At 35.5% G+C, this 17209-nt stretch overlaps 2 protein-coding genes across 3 annotated transcripts in view; one reads left to right on the top strand and one right to left on the bottom strand.

Annotated features, from left to right (window-relative positions):
* Positions 1–279: 279 nt before the first annotated feature.
* LOC129950561 (uncharacterized protein K02A2.6-like) lies at positions 280–3037 on the bottom strand. Its single transcript, XM_056062491.1, has 6 exons — positions 2674–3037; positions 2327–2499; positions 1553–1719; positions 961–1511; positions 791–912; positions 280–723 (listed from the first exon to the last, which is right to left on the bottom strand). The coding sequence occupies exons 1-6, from the start codon at positions 3035–3037 to the stop codon at positions 280–282; spliced, it is 1821 nt and encodes a 606-aa protein (XP_055918466.1).
* Positions 3038–7706: 4669 nt separating this feature from the next.
* LOC129949470 (acidic fibroblast growth factor intracellular-binding protein) overlaps positions 7707–17209 on the top strand; it is a 51878-nt gene continuing 42375 nt past the window's right edge. For both annotated transcript variants that reach the window (XM_056060957.1, XM_056060956.1), the window contains exons 1-5: positions 7707–7947; positions 8007–8205; positions 8255–8374; positions 12555–12662; positions 15650–15883. In XM_056060957.1, the coding sequence (XP_055916932.1) occupies positions 7863–7947; positions 8007–8205; positions 8255–8374; positions 12555–12662; positions 15650–15883 (746 nt within the window). In that variant the 5' untranslated portion in view covers positions 7707–7862. The remainder of the gene's footprint in view (positions 7948–8006; positions 8206–8254; positions 8375–12554; positions 12663–15649; positions 15884–17209) is intronic.

The following is a 17209-nucleotide window of genomic DNA, read 5'->3' as shown; positions in this document are numbered from 1 at the left end:
TAATGATCGCTTTAGAGTATCCACGAAACGTTCTGCTGACTTGAAGAACTTCCAACCACTTTGAATATAAATCCACAATGACGAAATAGTATATTCCGTCACAAGGGCCCGCAATGTCGATGTGAATGCGATCCATTGGTGCTGTTGTAGTTGGCCATGATTCAAGTTTTGTTTTTACCGGAGACTTTGATGCACTGGCACAGGCATGACAATGATGCACGAATGATGTAATGTCTTCGTCGATTCCCAGCCAATATACATGACATCTGGCAACGGTTTTCATTTGGCAATACCCGGATAACCTCGATGAAGTTGTAGCAAAATTCTCTTTTGAAAACACGTTGGTATGATTATGCGGTCTTTTAACATTATGCATCCATCGATGACAGCTAATCCTTCTCCCCTGGCATAATATGGTGAAATTTGTGATAGTATTGCTCGGAGAGGCTTATGATTGGTGAGAAGCAGAAACTTACGTCGAAAAATCATTCTGTGGAATTTCTTAACGGCAAAGATGAGTGCAGCGGCTTCTTTCTCTATTTGACTATAGCTGGTCTCAGCTGAAGTCAAGGACCTGGCTGCATGTGAGATGACTTTCTCATCACCATTCGGAAAAATGTGTATGATGCATGCCCCCATTCCAACATTTGATGCATCTGCTGCGACTTTTATAGGCAATGCTGGATTATAATGAGTCAGCATAAGATCAGAGGCGAGAATGGACTTGAATTCGGAAAACGATTTTTGACAAATTATCTAATGGTGCACGAATTTCTCTCATTTGCTTTACAAATTTCCCATAGTAATTCACGGCTCCGAGAAATGAACTGAGCTCTGTGATATTTGTTGGTGCTGGCATCGTACTTATTCGACTAATCTTCTCGGGGTCTGGTCGTATTCCATTTGCATCGACTATATGACCCAAATACTTAGTTTTAGATACAAAAAATTAACACTTACCGATTTTGATTCGGAAGTTATAGTCCAAAAGCCGTTGAAGAACTGTGTTTAATTTCAGCATATGGTCATCCCAGTCTTTTCCACTAACAACAATGTCGTCAAGATATGCTGCGACTCCATCTACTCCAGCGAGTATTGCGTCCATCAATTGTTGAAAAGCTCCTGGCGCAGATTTGACTCCTGGCGCAAGCCTATTGAAAGTGAATAACCTCTTGTGGGTGTTGATGGTGAGTAGCTTTCTGGATTGAAGTGTGACGGAGACCTGGAGATACGCATCTGCCAAGTCGATGTGTGTGTAGTATGGACTGTTGGCAATTTTCGAAAAAATATCTTCTGGCAAAGGAAGTGGGTACTGATGAGACTCCAGTGATTGATTCAGACCCGATGAGTAGTCTCCGCAAATTCGAACGCCTCCCGATGCTCTTTTGACGACCACAATAGGTGCTGCCCAGTCTGAATAATCAACTGGGGATATGACATTACGGTCTTGAAGTTGCTGGAGTTCATCTTCAATGAGTGGTAGGACAGAATACGCAACTGGTCGTTTTGCCCTGAAGATTGGTGTTGAATTTGGTTTTAAATGAAAATCTACTTCTGTTTTTGTGCATACTGATGAATCTTCTTTGAACAACTCCGCATGTCGCTTTTGAATGATATCGATTGCAGAGCGCCGGTTATTGTCTGAAGGATGAATGATTCGACTGCAAAGTGCACTGCTCGGATGGTCCCATTAATTGAAAGTTTGGCAAAGATGAGTACCTAAGATGTTCAATGAATTAATATTTGACCCGAAAAGTTTACATTTAACTTCCCCGTTGAGCTGAATATCGCATAAAAATTCAGCTATCAATTTGATATCGTCCAACCAGGCACTCTTCGCTTGACATCCTTCAAGTTTTGATCCAGGCTGACCCAACTTTTTCCAGGTGGAAATGTCGACCAAGCTGATGTCAGATCCCGTGTCAATTTGTAGCTTTGATTGCAGTTCCTTTTTGTTGTTGAGACGAATATTGACTGACGCATATTTTCGTCGTTCGGTATGGCTGACGCAATTGACTTTCAAACGGATTGACTTATTTCTTGGCGTAAACTTTTTACGGTTGTGATGTTGTTTGCTTCCTTCCACTTTGTCGTCTTTTTGACTGCGTGTTTTGGAAAAACAGTTGCAATATCCTTCCTTATGACCAATTTATTTGCATTGCTGGCATTTATGTTCTCGAAATGGACAGTCACGAGAAAAATGCATTTCGCCGAAGCTCCAGCAGGAAGACTTTGGTTGACTACTTTATTGGTGACTGCTTTGCTGATGATTGATTTGTTGATGCTTAGACTTCGCTCCTGATGGAATGAACTTTTCTTTTCTTACAGCGTTGACTGATGTGACTGGAGTTGATGCATTTTGGATTAGAGCTGTATCCTTTTTAAGGTTTATATATTTTTGGACACCAGACAGCAGCTTTGTTAAATCCAAATTGCCATCATCCTCCAACGATGAAAGTAGTTTTGTGCGAATGTCTGCCTCGGCTGATGAGTGCAAGCCTGTAACAAACACTAAGCACTTAAACTGGTTTATTGTGAGCACACTCAACTTGAAGTCCTCGCATAATTTGTTAACTCATGCTGCGTAGCTCGTGAAATCTTCTTGTGCATTTTTGACTGTCTGCAGGCAACGATATCGTGTACTGAACAAAGATTCTGGGGCGCCGAACATACTTCTGAGGATATCTGTGGTTTCTTTAAAATCAATATCTCTGGTATTCTTTGGAAGAATATATGATGCGTATTTCTCCTGTGCAGTCGGGTTGAGTTTGCGCATCAACAACCGCACTTTCGATGCCTCATGGAGATCTTTTCCATCTACGCAAAATATATCTTCGTGTCGAGAAAACCACCCTTCGAATGTTATTCCATTTGCAGGATCATAACAAAATTCAGATAAATTGTTTGCTAATGAATCCATAAGCTGTTCTGGCCTTGATTTGTTTGTTTCTTTTGGTTTTTTGTTTCCTTCTGTAAAAGCTTGAAGGAGTTTTGATTGAAGTTCCAAAAGTTCGAGAATCTTCGCATCGTTCGCCATTTTGTGTGTGTGTTTTTTTTAATGCAAACGAGACAAAATGAAAGAATTTGTTTTATCGTCAATATTTAAGTTACAAAATAAGTGATCCCAATTGATCGTGCATAATAAGTTAAAAACGTTTTCAAAATTACACCTACTAAAGTTGAATTCTAGTTTGTTGTTATAAGATAGCATATGAGGTGAAGCCATGTTTAAATTACAGTGCTGTGTCAAATGTAGGATGATGGCAATCTTCGTATATAATTTTGATAGCAGACGAAATCCCAGCTGCTTCAGAGCATATGGTTTCGGAGAAAAATACCAGTGTTTTTCCAAAACAGTTCTTAACACCTTTGAAGATGACACGTTTATTGGAACGAAGAATTTGAATCCAATTGAGATTTTATAAATTATAATCAACAACAACCAGTACTCCGTCTTCCAAAAAGATATAAATACTTTCAATATAGTTGTTAATTTTTAAAGTTAGCTTTAACACAAACAATACACGCAAATATGTTTGATTTTGACATTTCTTCCCTGTCTTTTGTTCAGTATTGCAATACTTGATTCTTATTGTTGGGGATTCGCTTGATTTTTGTGTTCAAATGCAAAAAGTACTTTGCATAAACCCAAACTCGGACCCGCCAATTCCTATACCAAGCCCCCAATTCCTATATACAAAAAGTGTAGGGTTAAGTCCGAGAAAGTTAATATTTTTTTATGACTTAAAGGTGTTTCCTCGCCTTAATATTTAAAACATGTTTTCTTGAGACACCTACTTAACTGTAAAAAATCAGAAGGAAATTCGTGCTGTGTTAATGGAAAGTGGCCCGAAAAAAAAATTATTGAAGTTTTTTTTTTAATTTTTACATAAAATAAAAAAATAAATAAAATTGAAATAGAGCCGAAAGGCATTACTATAAAGTATTATAATTTAACTAAGAGTATTCGTATGGGAGCAGTAAGTTATGGTTAATTTGGCTTGTATTCATTTTTGCCAAGCTTTTAGAGAGTTTTGAAAATGAATTAATAAAAATGAATAAAAACAAAAAGTGCGTAAGACTGTCTTGCCAAAGGTCTTGGGTTCGACCCCTGCCTGTGCCCTTACATTTTTGTTCATGGATACTATCCTTTGCGGCGAATTGACAAATCTTACAAGAGTAATTCTTGTCAAATTAGCCGTTCAGATTCTACCTAAAACTGTTCGTATCCTACATCACTGACAACATAAATCGTGCACAGAAATGGTTGATAGTTGTCTTGTAAGTCACTTGCCTCTTGCTCTGAATGCACTGTTACTCCGTTCAATTTTTTTTACCCTCGTTCATTTTTATTTCTTAATACAAAATTTGATCACAAACGCGCATGACTTTAGAAAAATAGGATGAGTAGGACTATCATCACCTGACAAGCAATTTGAATTTCTTTTTTCGTTACGCAATGGAACCACTTTAATATTTTACGTTGTCAGACAATGCTTATTTAAATTTGTTCAATGGACTTGAATTGAGTTGAATCACCTTATTTGGTGAAAGTTACATTTGACTTTTTAAATTTTGACAGTTATCACATTGGATTTCACAATTTCAATTTGCATACAATTGGAAATGAAATGCATCTTCTAAAGCGACATTCATAACACCATTGACATACTAGATATGAACTGCTAGTAGCCAAATTCGCTCTGGTATCATCTATTCCTAAACGCTGCTAGGACTCTTATATATTAAGTGGAAATACGGATATCAATCAATTACCAAAACGTAAATGGACTTCGAACAAAGACCAACATGGTTTACAGAAACATTAACAATCTCTCTCGCGATATCATAATATTGACGGAAACATGGCTCAACAACTCTATCTCGGACTTTTTGCCTCCTCTTATCAAGTTCTTAGAAGTGATCGTAATAACTTTAAATGCCCTTGGTGGCGGAATTCTTGTCGCTATCAACAATACTTTCAATGGTTACCTGATTGGCGACTTTCGATCAACAGACATCGAAATACTATGCTTGAAATTTAAAATGGCAACAGGACATTTATTTATTGTATCAGCATACATACCTCCAAACTATTAGGACGAGGTTTATGTGTTTTTTGTGTGAAAGCAAACTTTAAGAATTATTACAAAATAGAAATAATTGTTTCCTCGCTCAAAAATTGGAAGTTTTTATTTATTTGCACATAAGTGTCAAATAAACAAACGCGTGTCCAAAGTCGTGCTGCAGTAACGGAAAGTGGAGCTTTTTTTCTAAAATACTTTTAGCCTTCTGGCTAAGTCTACGTCACTGTACAGCCCGTACAGTCCGTCGTTCCATCTTCTTCTCCACTCCCCTTCGATGCATACGGGACCGTAGATCACACGAAGAATTTTTCTCTCGAAGCGACCCAAGGTGCTTTCATCCGATGATGATACAGGGATGATACAGGTCTTATATAGCAACACTTTGGTCCTTCGAGAGAGGACTTAACCCCTCAATTGTTTTCTTAGTACAAAGAAACAGCGGTAAGCAAGAGTTATTCTGCGTTTGATCTCAGCGCTGGTGTTGTTCAAAGTAACGTCTGTCGATTGTGACGTTTTGACCACGACGTCGGTGTTGTATGTCCTTTCTTGACGACAGCATGTACTTTGTTTTGCCCTCATTAACCGTTAAACCCATTTTTGCCGCCTCTGCCCCAAAACTCACAAAAGCCAATCCGGATTGTGCCAATGTCATCAGCATATGCTAGTTATTGGACAGACTTTTGAAAGATTTATTTGAAAGATAGTGCCCCTAGTGTTGACGTGTGAGCTCTGCACTATTCATTCAAGTACGATGTTAAAAAAATCACATCACACCTTTTTCGACATCCATGGAATTCTCCATGGTCATCCTGCACAAACAAAACTAGACATGGCATGACATATGCGGCCTTGAAATCGATGAAAAGATGGTGGGTGTCGCTTTGGTGTTCTTGGGTTTTTCCCATTATCTGTCGTAATGTGAATATTTGATCAACTGTGGCCTTAACTTGTCTAAAACCACACTGCTAAGGACTTATCACGTTGTTGACGATGGATGCTAGACGTTCATATATTACGGCAGAGAAGATTTTATAGACAATGTTAAGTAGACTGATTGCTCTATAGTTGGTTCAGTTAAGAGGATCTCCTTTTTAGGAATCAGGTAAACAATACTGAGGTTCCATTCATCGGGCAAGCTTTATTCCGACCATAGCTTACAGATAATTAGGTGCATGCTCATAACCAACATATCTCCAGCTGCTTTGAAGAGCTCGGCATTCAAGCCATCCGCTCCAGCGGCTTTATTAGAAGATTTGGCAATCTTTACTTCGTCTAAGTCGGGAGGACGGGATGGTTGGCTTTCGTCGTCTATGTTGAATGGATCATCCTGCCTGACGGCCGAATTCAGTTCGTCATCGCCGTTATACAGTCTGCAGAAGTGGTCCTACTATATCCTCAGCATTGACTGCGGTTTCACTATGATGTTTCCACTTTCGTCTTTGCAGCCTTCGGTTCTAGGTTTATGTACCTGTGAATTTCGTTTCACCTGTTCATAAAACTTTCGAACTTCATTCCTGCTTTTAAACCTCTTAACATCTTCGACGCACGCTTCTCATGCCCTCTCTTTTTTCTTCTGAGAAGTTTGCGTTCCTCTCGCCTCTTCTGTTCATAGAGCTCATGAGCAGCTCTCGTCCTTTTATGCAGCGCGGCTTTGCGTTCTTGTTTTTTGGCGGCATTTACCTACCGACATTCCTCATCAAACTTCCTTGTTGGTGGCTGTTTGAAACCCAGCACATCAGAGGCGCCTTCTCTGATTGCATCTGGGAAATGTTGTCACTGGTTTTCGATACATTGTGTTGGCGGCAGAGAACTTTGAGAGAAGTTACTTGTAACTCGGTCGGAAAAGGATTTGGCAATCTCTGGTGATTGTAGCCGTTCGACGTTGAACCTTCTCCCAGCACCTCCCTGTTTGCCTTGAGTCTGGAAATCCGAAGTGCTACCTTGGCTACAACGAGGTAGCACTGCACGTAGTCTGTTAAGGGACCTAGCATTCCACGTGCATATCCGAAGTTCGTTGTCCTTAATTCGTTTGCGTTGGTTGTCAATAGTAAATCCGTCCGTATCCGAGGCTTGTTGGTGCTTCGCAACTATGAAAGCTTTTACGTGGCCAGGAAATCACCCCGACGCACAATCCCCAACCTGGAGGGCCAGATCCTTAGGATAACTCCAGGGATGGGGAGCCCGATAAAACCGCTCCTTATAGGCCTGGGCTTCGAATTGGTAAGTCAAGGTTAGTATATAAACGATCTACAAAAAAAAAGAAAACCAAGTGTAAAAACAACAATCACACCAGGAGAGGAATGAAACATAAACATTAAACCCTTACAAGTTAGTTTATAATGCCCACATTCTGAATCAAATTTAATACATTTTCCTTCATATAGAAATTGATGGAAGAAACTTTTCCATTTAATGTAAGGTAAGCATTTTAAATTCGTTGTTCCCATTTTCATGTTCAATATTCTAATGAATTTGTGATAAATTGGTGGAAAATACATAGATCTTATCTTTTTATGAGTGGTACATTGATCTTAACAGTAGATGTGTGCGTGTTGTTTGACCTTCAAGCTATAGGCAAACCAGAATGACAGCTAGGTTATTGCTCTTCACATGGAACATCTTTGGCTGAAAAGGAAGAACTAACAAAAATATAAATAATAATATTTTAAAATTATTTTTCATAGTTTTCCCGCCACAAAAATTTAATAATTAAGTGAACTTCAAAATTTCATTATTGGGTTAAATATTGTATAGTATATAAATCAAAAAAATAAAATGAATGCGGAAATAGATGTTTTCATAAGTAATTATACCCTTATTGATTCAGATATATTCCAACAATGGATTGAAGGTTATTCAAGTAAGAGTTCGTGTTGTGAATTTTATTTGCTTAAAATGCAATATTTTCGTCCTTAAAAGCTTCTGAGGCGTCACTGTATTTAAAACAGAAATGTTTTGGTCAGTTTATGAGTGCTCATATAGACCTGATTGTTTCTGATATTCTGGATCAATATAGGACGTATTCTTTAATAGAGCGTTTATTACATGCACCGGTTAAGCTTTCAGAGCAGTCATCTTTTCAACTGGAACCTAAAACTCTGCGATTAATTATTGAAAAGTTAAAAGAACACAAACATTATTTGTTGAAACTAACCATGTTTTTTCAGGTACTACTCTATTGATGACTCTGTGGCACGAGAAATTTTGGGAAAAAAACTTTCTTCTCGCTATCGCAAGGACCTAGACGAAGTTTCTGAAAAAACATTTGTGAAGTTAAAATCATGCAGGTAAAACAGTTTTGAATTGACACTTCAATACAAGGGCCTGTTTCATAAACATTGACAATTGCGACAGGTGACTATTTAAATTATAAAAAAATAAATTTAAATTTAAAACTTGACTATTGTCTTAACTTGTCTCATAAACAATTTCACAATTTTTTTTACAGTTGTAGGAAAATACCCGACAATTGTCATCTTTTCGTTTTGTAAAGAAATTGGCATGACAATGAATTGTCATGTATTTTCCACAACTGGCAGGAGTTTTCGCAAACATTTTTACTGGCAATTATTTTATGAAATGAAAAATAATAACAATCTACATACATATTTGTCAATATATAATTGACAATTGCAACAGGAAACTCAGTTACGATCAAGTGTTGACTGTGATTTTGCAAATAAAATATCTTTAATTTCAACTTAAATACGCGTATATCTAGAATGTTATTGGTTTTAAAGCTCTTGATTTTTATTGTGTGTAATGGTCTTCAATTTTTATTAATAAAACTCGATTTTGTAAAGTGTGAAATTTTAAAATTGAAAGAGCAACTTAGTTAAATTGCCAAGAAATGATAAAAATTGAAATGAAATGCAACGGTTTTATTCCCTATTTTATCATTTCTCGATCATAACAACTTTCAAGATTATACAATAAAATTGTGAAGACAAATATGTATTACAATGACAAAACTGTCAAGATAAATGTGTCAGCATATGACATTTCGTCGCCCGAGAATTGGTAGGTATGTTGTATACGCCATTTTTAGGAATTTGGGAAATCGCATTTAAAGGTTTGCGTTCATATAAAAAAAAAATAAACCGACAGAATTTTTTCTATTTTTCATATAATATTGTGTGGAATATATGTATTCTTTTGATTAATGTATTCAAAACTGCCCCACCTCTTTTAGTTTTGGAATTATAAAGGTTTTTAGCCAAAATGAGTTTGTCGTATACGCCACCAAATTCAACTTTTTTCTCCATCCCATACACGTACGACAAAGTGAACGCACGTACGACATTCCAATATTCAGCATAAAGTATAATCACATACGAATCGGTATGAAAACCATCTAAAAAAAGTCAACTTTCAATTTTTAACAGTCTTTTTATTTATTTAATGAATAACGTTAACATAAAAAACAGTCTTTTGTTATTAAGGCAGTCTTACAAAAAAATTATTATAAAAACAAAGTATACCTACAAGTTAGTGAATATGAGATCACAATTACTTAAAAAAAGTCATCCTATGACCATAACAATAAAAGTATAAAAATTAAATAACATTTTGTTCAATAAAAAATGCAGTCATTCTATGACCATTTGCTTAAAATAACTACAAATAATTTAAGAATACTTCAGGTTTATTTATTGTTTCATTTTGAATAAGGCTTCATAATAGGCCTGGTCTGCCTTAGGCATAAAAATAAAGAGACTTTTAAGGTCGTTTATTTTCTCTTTTGATAAAGGCTTAGAGAAGCTTGCGACTCGAAGGGATAGACTGAAAAAATTTTCTGGATTTGCACAGTATTTTTGCTTGATTTCTTTGCTATTGAGGCACTTCGCTATTCCAATTCCCTAGCACTTGTTTTGTAAATTAAATAAAAGAGATAATTTAGGTTAAATTTAAGAAATTTTACTTTAGTGAAAGGAATGACAGAAATTTAACTGGCTTGCTCTAGCCGAAAACGCTTTAAAGTCAATTGGCAGCATTTAAATTATTTTTAAAGTTACATTTCTAAAATGCATAGCTTTAAGATGTCGCAAAAACGAAAGCTGACTAAATACTTCCAGATTTCGAAGGTACCTATCGATGGAGCTATGGACGCAGTCAACTTCCTGAATCAACGAATGTCCAGGCTACGAAAATTTTTGTTCGATAACTTTTAAGGAAGAAGTGTTATTAAGCAAAGCAGTTGACATCACCTTATTTTTATTTTTGGGGGACACAGGAGTCACTCCAAAGAGTCAGAGATGTGATGAACGGGTTATCAGATAATATTTGTTTCAAAATTTTTAAAATCGAGCTGGCAATATCATCACCCGAACGACCGCTGTGCAATTCATTCCATATTGCACAATAAGTTACTTTTGGGTTTCTTGGCAAACAAAGCGTTGCTGTCATATTATATATATATATTATTCTTACTTTCATTGTGGATCTCATACACGTACGACAAAACAATTTTCAGATTTTATTTTAAATTTTTGGTCGTATGTTTTAAGCCTATAGACATACGACAAAACAATTTATAAGATAAAAATTGCTCAAAATACATGGAATTTTTGTCGTATATGCCAAAAAATGGTGTGTACGACAAACCAATATTAAGAGTAGGCTATTTTTGTGGATATACGACAAAAAAAAGTGCATTTTGGCGTATACAACAAACCAATTCTCGGGCGACGATTTGCTATTGTATTTTTCTGACAAATTTGTCATCTGCCAATATTTTTTGAAATACAGAAGGTGATAAGGGATATATTGTGATATAATTGAATGATCATGATTAACAGTTTCTAAACAAAAAATCACTATGATTGTTATGGATAACGACTATTTGTTTCATTTGCAATTTTGAATAGTCCATGCTTCTGCGCCGTATAGCAGGACGGGGATGATGGTGGTCTTATATAGCGACACTTTGGTCCTTCGAATCGCCTTGAAATCGATGAAAAGATGGTGGGTGTCGATTTGGTGTTCTTGGGTTCTTTACAGCATCTGTCGTTGAATATTTGATCGACTGTGGACTTTCCTGATCTAAACCCATACTGATAAAGACCTATCAGGTTGTTGACGATGAGTTTCAGACGTTCAAATATTACGGCAAAGAAATTTTGCAAGCGATGTTAAGTAGAATGATTCTTTTATAGTTGGTTTAGTTAAGAGAATCGGGCAAACAATACTGAGGTTCCATTAATCGGGCATGCTTTCTTCCGACCATATCTTACAGATAAGTAGGGGCATGTCCCAACTAACATATCTCCAGCTGCTTTAGCGGCTTTATTAGACTTCAGCCTAGATATGGCAATATTTACTTCGTCCAAGTTGGGAGGACGGGATTGTTGGCTTTCGTCGTCTATGTTGAATATTACCTGCCTGACAGCCGAATTCGGTTTGTCATCGACGTTATACAGTCTGCAGAAGTGGTGCTTTGATATCTTCAGCATTAAGTGTGGTTCCACTATAATGCTTCCACTTTTGTCTCTGCAGCCTTCGGTTCTAGGTTTATGTACCTTTGAATTTCGACTATCGAACTTCATTCCTCATCACACTAGGTTTTCATTGTTGGTTGCTGCTTGAAACCCAGCAGGTATCTTCTCTGATTGCATCTTGGCAATGTTGCCACTGGTTTTCGATACATTGTGATGGCGGTAGAGAGCTTCGAAAAAGGTTACTTGTAACACGTTTGGAGAAGGATTTGGCGATCTCTTGCGATTGTAGCCGTTCGACGTTGTACCTTCTCCCAGCATCTCCTTGTTTTGCATTTGGTCTGGAAACTTAAAGTGCTCCTTGGCTACAACGAGGTAATGGTCCGAGTCGATGCAAGCTTCTCGGAAAGTTCGGACATCACTGATCATGATCGCTAAAAGCGTGTTTAGTGTCGATCGCAATAAGGTCAATCTGGTTGACGGTAGATTGATCTAGAGAACTCCAAGTTCCTTTGTGGATGTTTCGCACCGCAGCAAAATCTATGAGCCTGAATCTGTTGTCGGAAGTTTTGTCGTGCAGGCTGTTTTTTCTTGATTATTCCACCAAAGATGTATTCCCTTTCTAGCTTGGCATTAGAATCGGCCAGTTCAATTTTATTATCGTAGCTAGGACACTGCTCATATGTTTTGTGTAAGAGCTCGAAGAACATATGAACAGATGTTGTCACCCTTCTCTTCTGTGGGAGCGTGTGCGCATATCAGGCTAAAGCTGCCAAATTTAGCCTTGATACCGATGGCCACGAGGCGCTCGTTTATGTACCTTTAGCCCAAGACAAATCCGTATCCAAATAAGTGTTGTTGGTTTTCTTGTAATTTAAAAAAATGTTAAACCAAAATCTAAAATAAGTTGCCTGTGACAGTTTAATAATTTTGAATTTTTTTCTTTCATTTAAAATATATTTGTTTCATTAATATTGTTTTAAAATAGATTTCATCGACATCAAACCGAATAACATCTTTATTTTTTTTTCAGGCGACAGTTTGACAACGTTAAGCGGATTTTTAAAGCTGTTGAAGAATTACCTGGGAATATAACAAGCAATATAAAACAACAGTTTATGCTTTCTGACACATTGGCAAAGTAAGTAAAATTGGGGCACTCACTAAGCTAGCGGCTATAGTTAAAACATTCCGATTGGTTAGATATTATAAGTTGAAAATTTCCCCTCCGAAGTAATATACAATTTTCAGCTAAAAAGTTATAGCAGACTGATTTTGACGTTTCGCAATCAGCTGCTCGCTTAACACTCAAGAACGAAAAATGAAATACATCGTTCAGTATTTAAATACAAATTTATACCACTCAAATTATATCTTATATTTGTTTTTATTTAATTTAAACACAAAATTAAATATTTAGTGTTCTTAAAACACAAATGTTTCTTATTTTATATATTTGTACAAAACATTCTTCAGGATAGCCAAATTTAAAGATCCCTTCTTACAAAACATTAAATGAAATTGCGTACAAAATAAATAATTCATAGAGTAATAGAGTTAGGCTTTCAGTTGAATGAAAAAAGGTGAAAAACTGACTTCATAGTTAGTAGTTGCAGTAGTATAGTAGGATTTTCTTGAAAAACTTTTCAGTCAACATTCCAATAAAGTGGTCTTATTTTTAAGTCCGAACCTGCCCAAAGCTAGTTGAATTTTGACTACGTTTGACATTTTACCATTTTTTTATTCTAAAGCCAATATGGGCATTTATGAAATATAGGTACTTTTTCTATGAAAGTCTCTTTGGCATCCAAAACACAGGCACCTCAATGTAAAAAAGACTAGAACTTTGTGAAAGAAACTCGTATTGTGTTAATTGAATTTAGAATCAATTTTCATCATGTTTCGTATTCTTATATTGAAGAAAACTAATAAACTGTTGAAATAATTTAAAAAGAAATTCTGTCTAAATATCAAAATTCATGATGTTGTATTTTGAACACTACAATCATATCCATAGATACTGAAATAAAGTATATTTCTATCTATAGCTGATTTCACTTTACCTTCTTTCGGCAGTGATTATACTGCGGATGTTGTTTTTTGTTTTATTCATTCAAAATTCTGTAACAAACGAAACGAAAACAATCGTTCGTTTTTCAAACTCGAAAGAAATCGTGCGGAAATTGTGTTTGGCATTCCTTTTCAACTTTAATTGCGTTTATTTTGTTAAGTAAAACAACATATTATGTACATGTTAAGAAAGTATAAAATATCGATTGGAGTAAAATTTAAAAAATTAAGAAGACTCATCACTATTATTGTGAAAGATTGTGTTTAAAGGATATGTTTGCTTGCTTGGCTTGCAATGTAAGTGTTTTACTGGAGTACATGAAGAAGTACCCATCTATAGCCACAAATTGCTTATCTGAAAATTCTAATAAATGCTGGAAGGTACTTTGCCAAAACCTAAATTGCAAGGAACCCCCTATCAAAAACGTTAAAGTTTGGAAGGAAGCATGTAACACTATATATTATCCTTTCATTATTGATTGAAACTATTCAATTTTAGACACCGCACAAAAAAAACTTGCAAAATTTAAGAAAAACAGGTGGCGGCCCATTTAAGGAAATGAAACCAACTTCATTTGAGAAAGCTGTTAATTTGGCCAAAATAAAAGTGGCAGTTTATGGAAATTGCGATGTCAAAGCATTTTTTGTATATTGGATTGGCAAGAAAATTTCTCCAGACTTAGATTCTATAGCAAATCTTTAGGAGCTCATGAAGAGGGCAATTATAGAACGCCTCAAAATGGCACAAAAGTAAAAGTTTAAAAAATACTTGCTTTTAATGTATTCAAATTGAAAGTGTCCCAAAAGGAGTTAGGTCTGTTATAGCCGCCAAGGGAGTCCGTTGTGAACCAGGGCCTAGTGACTTACAACTCTCAACCATTCCTGTGTACGAGTACTGTTGTCAGGAATGGAAGGGACCTATAATTTTAGACCGAATCCGAACGGCTAATTTAAGAAAGCACTTTTTCATGACAAGAATTACTCTTGAACGATTTGTCAATTCCTCGCAAGAGGCAGTACCCGCGAAAATTATTTTTTTTAAATTAAGGTAGCACAGGCAGGGATTGAACCCAAGACTCCTTGCATGACAGTCCAATGCACTAACTAAGAGTATTAAAAGGGTAGCAATAAACTGAGCCATGAAATCTATTGTGGCCCATTCTGTTCGGCCTCCAAATAAGTTCCTTTGAAAACATCAATATTTAAGATATTGTAAGAAGGTATAATTTCATTTCTTCCAAAGTTTTTATTTTTATGTTGGCACTTCTGTTATGCACATCACTGTCAAAATTCACGTCAAAATGTTCAATAGTGTTTAAAATACGCGTAAACAACTTAAAGTAAATTTTAATTTTTCTAATGTTTTAAACAATTGAACAACTCAGTTCTATTTGTGTGCGGAATAAAAATGTCCGCTACTGTTGTTTTTTTAGTGAGCAATCTATCAAAATCAAATGGGGTGGCGCAACTGTCCGTTGTGAACCAGGGCCTAGTGACTTACGACTCTAAACCATTCCTGTGTGCGAGTACTGCTGTCAGGAATGGAAGGGACCTACAATTTTAGGCCGAATCCGAACGCCTAGTTTGAGAAAGCACTTTTTCATGACAAGAATTACTCTTGAAGGATTTGTCAATTCCTCGCAAGAGGCAGTACCCGCGAAAATTAATTTTTTTTAATTAAGGTGGCACAGGCAGGGATTGAACCCAAGACCCCTTGCATGACATTCCAACGCACTAACCACGGGTGAGCAATCTATACCTACAAAAATAGTTTCTGAGTAGTAAATTTAGATACAAATTATAACGCACTTCCCCTAACAAAAGCGCCCGTTCTCCTTTATAGTATTTACTGCATTGTAATAGATGCCAAAATAAGTTTTTAATTAGGAAATATGAACTAATAGCATTTACATTCTTTAGTGCATAGGTACTTTAAAGAAAACTTCTACCGTTATATATTGTTGGAGTCATTTAAACAAAATATTTGAAAGGACACATGATTAATTATAAAACGTTAATAATAAATACTAATTATTATTGTTTACTTTATTTTCAAAGAAAATATGCTTCCATTGTTTTCCTGGCATGTATACGTTTCGAGACATCTAAAAAGAAACTGAACTATTTAAGTTTTCTGGATTTTTTTTACTGTTCGCAAGCAGTAATGGAATATTGGACCTACACGTACCAACATTCAGGACCTGAATACTATGATACAGAAATGGATAAGGAGTTTCTGCTGGATTTAAGAGAGCTAAGATGTCTTTTCGAAAAAGAAAAGGAAATCAAACAGTAAGTAAATTTTAAATTTCTATTTACGCTTTGGAAGGTTGTTTACTAAGACCTTGTTTAAAGAAGACATTTCTGGTATAGGGTTCATTTTGAGTACTTACAAGTTTAAGAGAATTAAGTTATCAATCCTCATTTTTGGTCGTTTTTAACAAAATGCAAACAAAATATATTTACAGGATGGCGGCGTCCGTCACTACTCTGAAACACAGTTTTCTTACAACAAATTTTTTCCCATTCATAACACAATATACGTATTTCTCCACTTATAAATATGATACCGTTTCATTTTTTTATTTAATGCACTACAACCCAATATTTTTGATCGTTTTTCTCCATATCTATGAAATCTACATAGGAAATTTTAGAATTACGTACATAAGCTACAATTTATATATTACATTTTTTTAATAACCAATAGTCTTCGAGTAATTTGGAAAAAACAATGTAATTTACTACTTTTAAATAGTTTTGATCGATTTTTAAGGAAGTATAATTTATCCGAAACCAAAGCCTTGGAAACCAAACCATATTTTTCTCTTCTTAACTTAGAATATCTCTTTCACGTCAGGTTTTAACAATATACCTTTTTAATAAAATAACAAAAAAAAAACACGCTAAAAACACAAAATAGTTATTAAAAAAAACAATAGATGATTTTGAAAATAAGAAATCTGAGGTTAGAATTGTAACAATTCATTGTTGCAATAGTGAAATTTTATAAAATATCTTAATAAAAGTATTAAATTGGCTGTATTTTAATAATATTCTTACTTTTCTTGTGTTTTTTCTAACGTCGTAAGCCTTGTCGGTCATGAGAATGTTTTTTTCTTAACGAAAAAAGGACACTAAGAAAATTTTCCAAACGTCTCGTATCTCTATTCAGAAACGACATATTTGATGGAAAATGGGCAAGTTCAGACGACATAAGGGACTTAAAATTAGGCATCTAGTATTGGCCAGATTGGCCAGCTGCCAAAACATTACCTTTCAATTAAGGCAATTTTAAAATAAAAACTAAACCGAAGTGTTATTATTCCCCAAAATAGCTTAACGTTTAATGAAATTGGTAAAGAGCTCAAAATAAATTTATTCACTATTCGACGTGTTATCAAATAGTTCGAACAGACCGACCTACTATCGGTGAACATCTTAGAGACCAGACTTTTTGTGATGCTTTGCACAAATCAAAATATTACGGGAAAGCTGCGAAAAAAAACCAATCATCTTGAAAGTAAATAAAATAAAAAAGCTTAGAATTTTCCAAAACTTATTTAAACAAACCAAGAGAGTTTTGGGTTGTTTTTTCTGATGAGTCGAAAAATAATA

This window comes from Eupeodes corollae, chromosome 3, assembly GCF_945859685.1.
Source record: "Eupeodes corollae chromosome 3, idEupCoro1.1, whole genome shotgun sequence".
NCBI lineage: Eukaryota > Metazoa > Arthropoda > Insecta > Diptera > Syrphidae > Eupeodes > Eupeodes corollae.
This window is presented reverse-complemented; position numbering and strand designations above follow the sequence as displayed.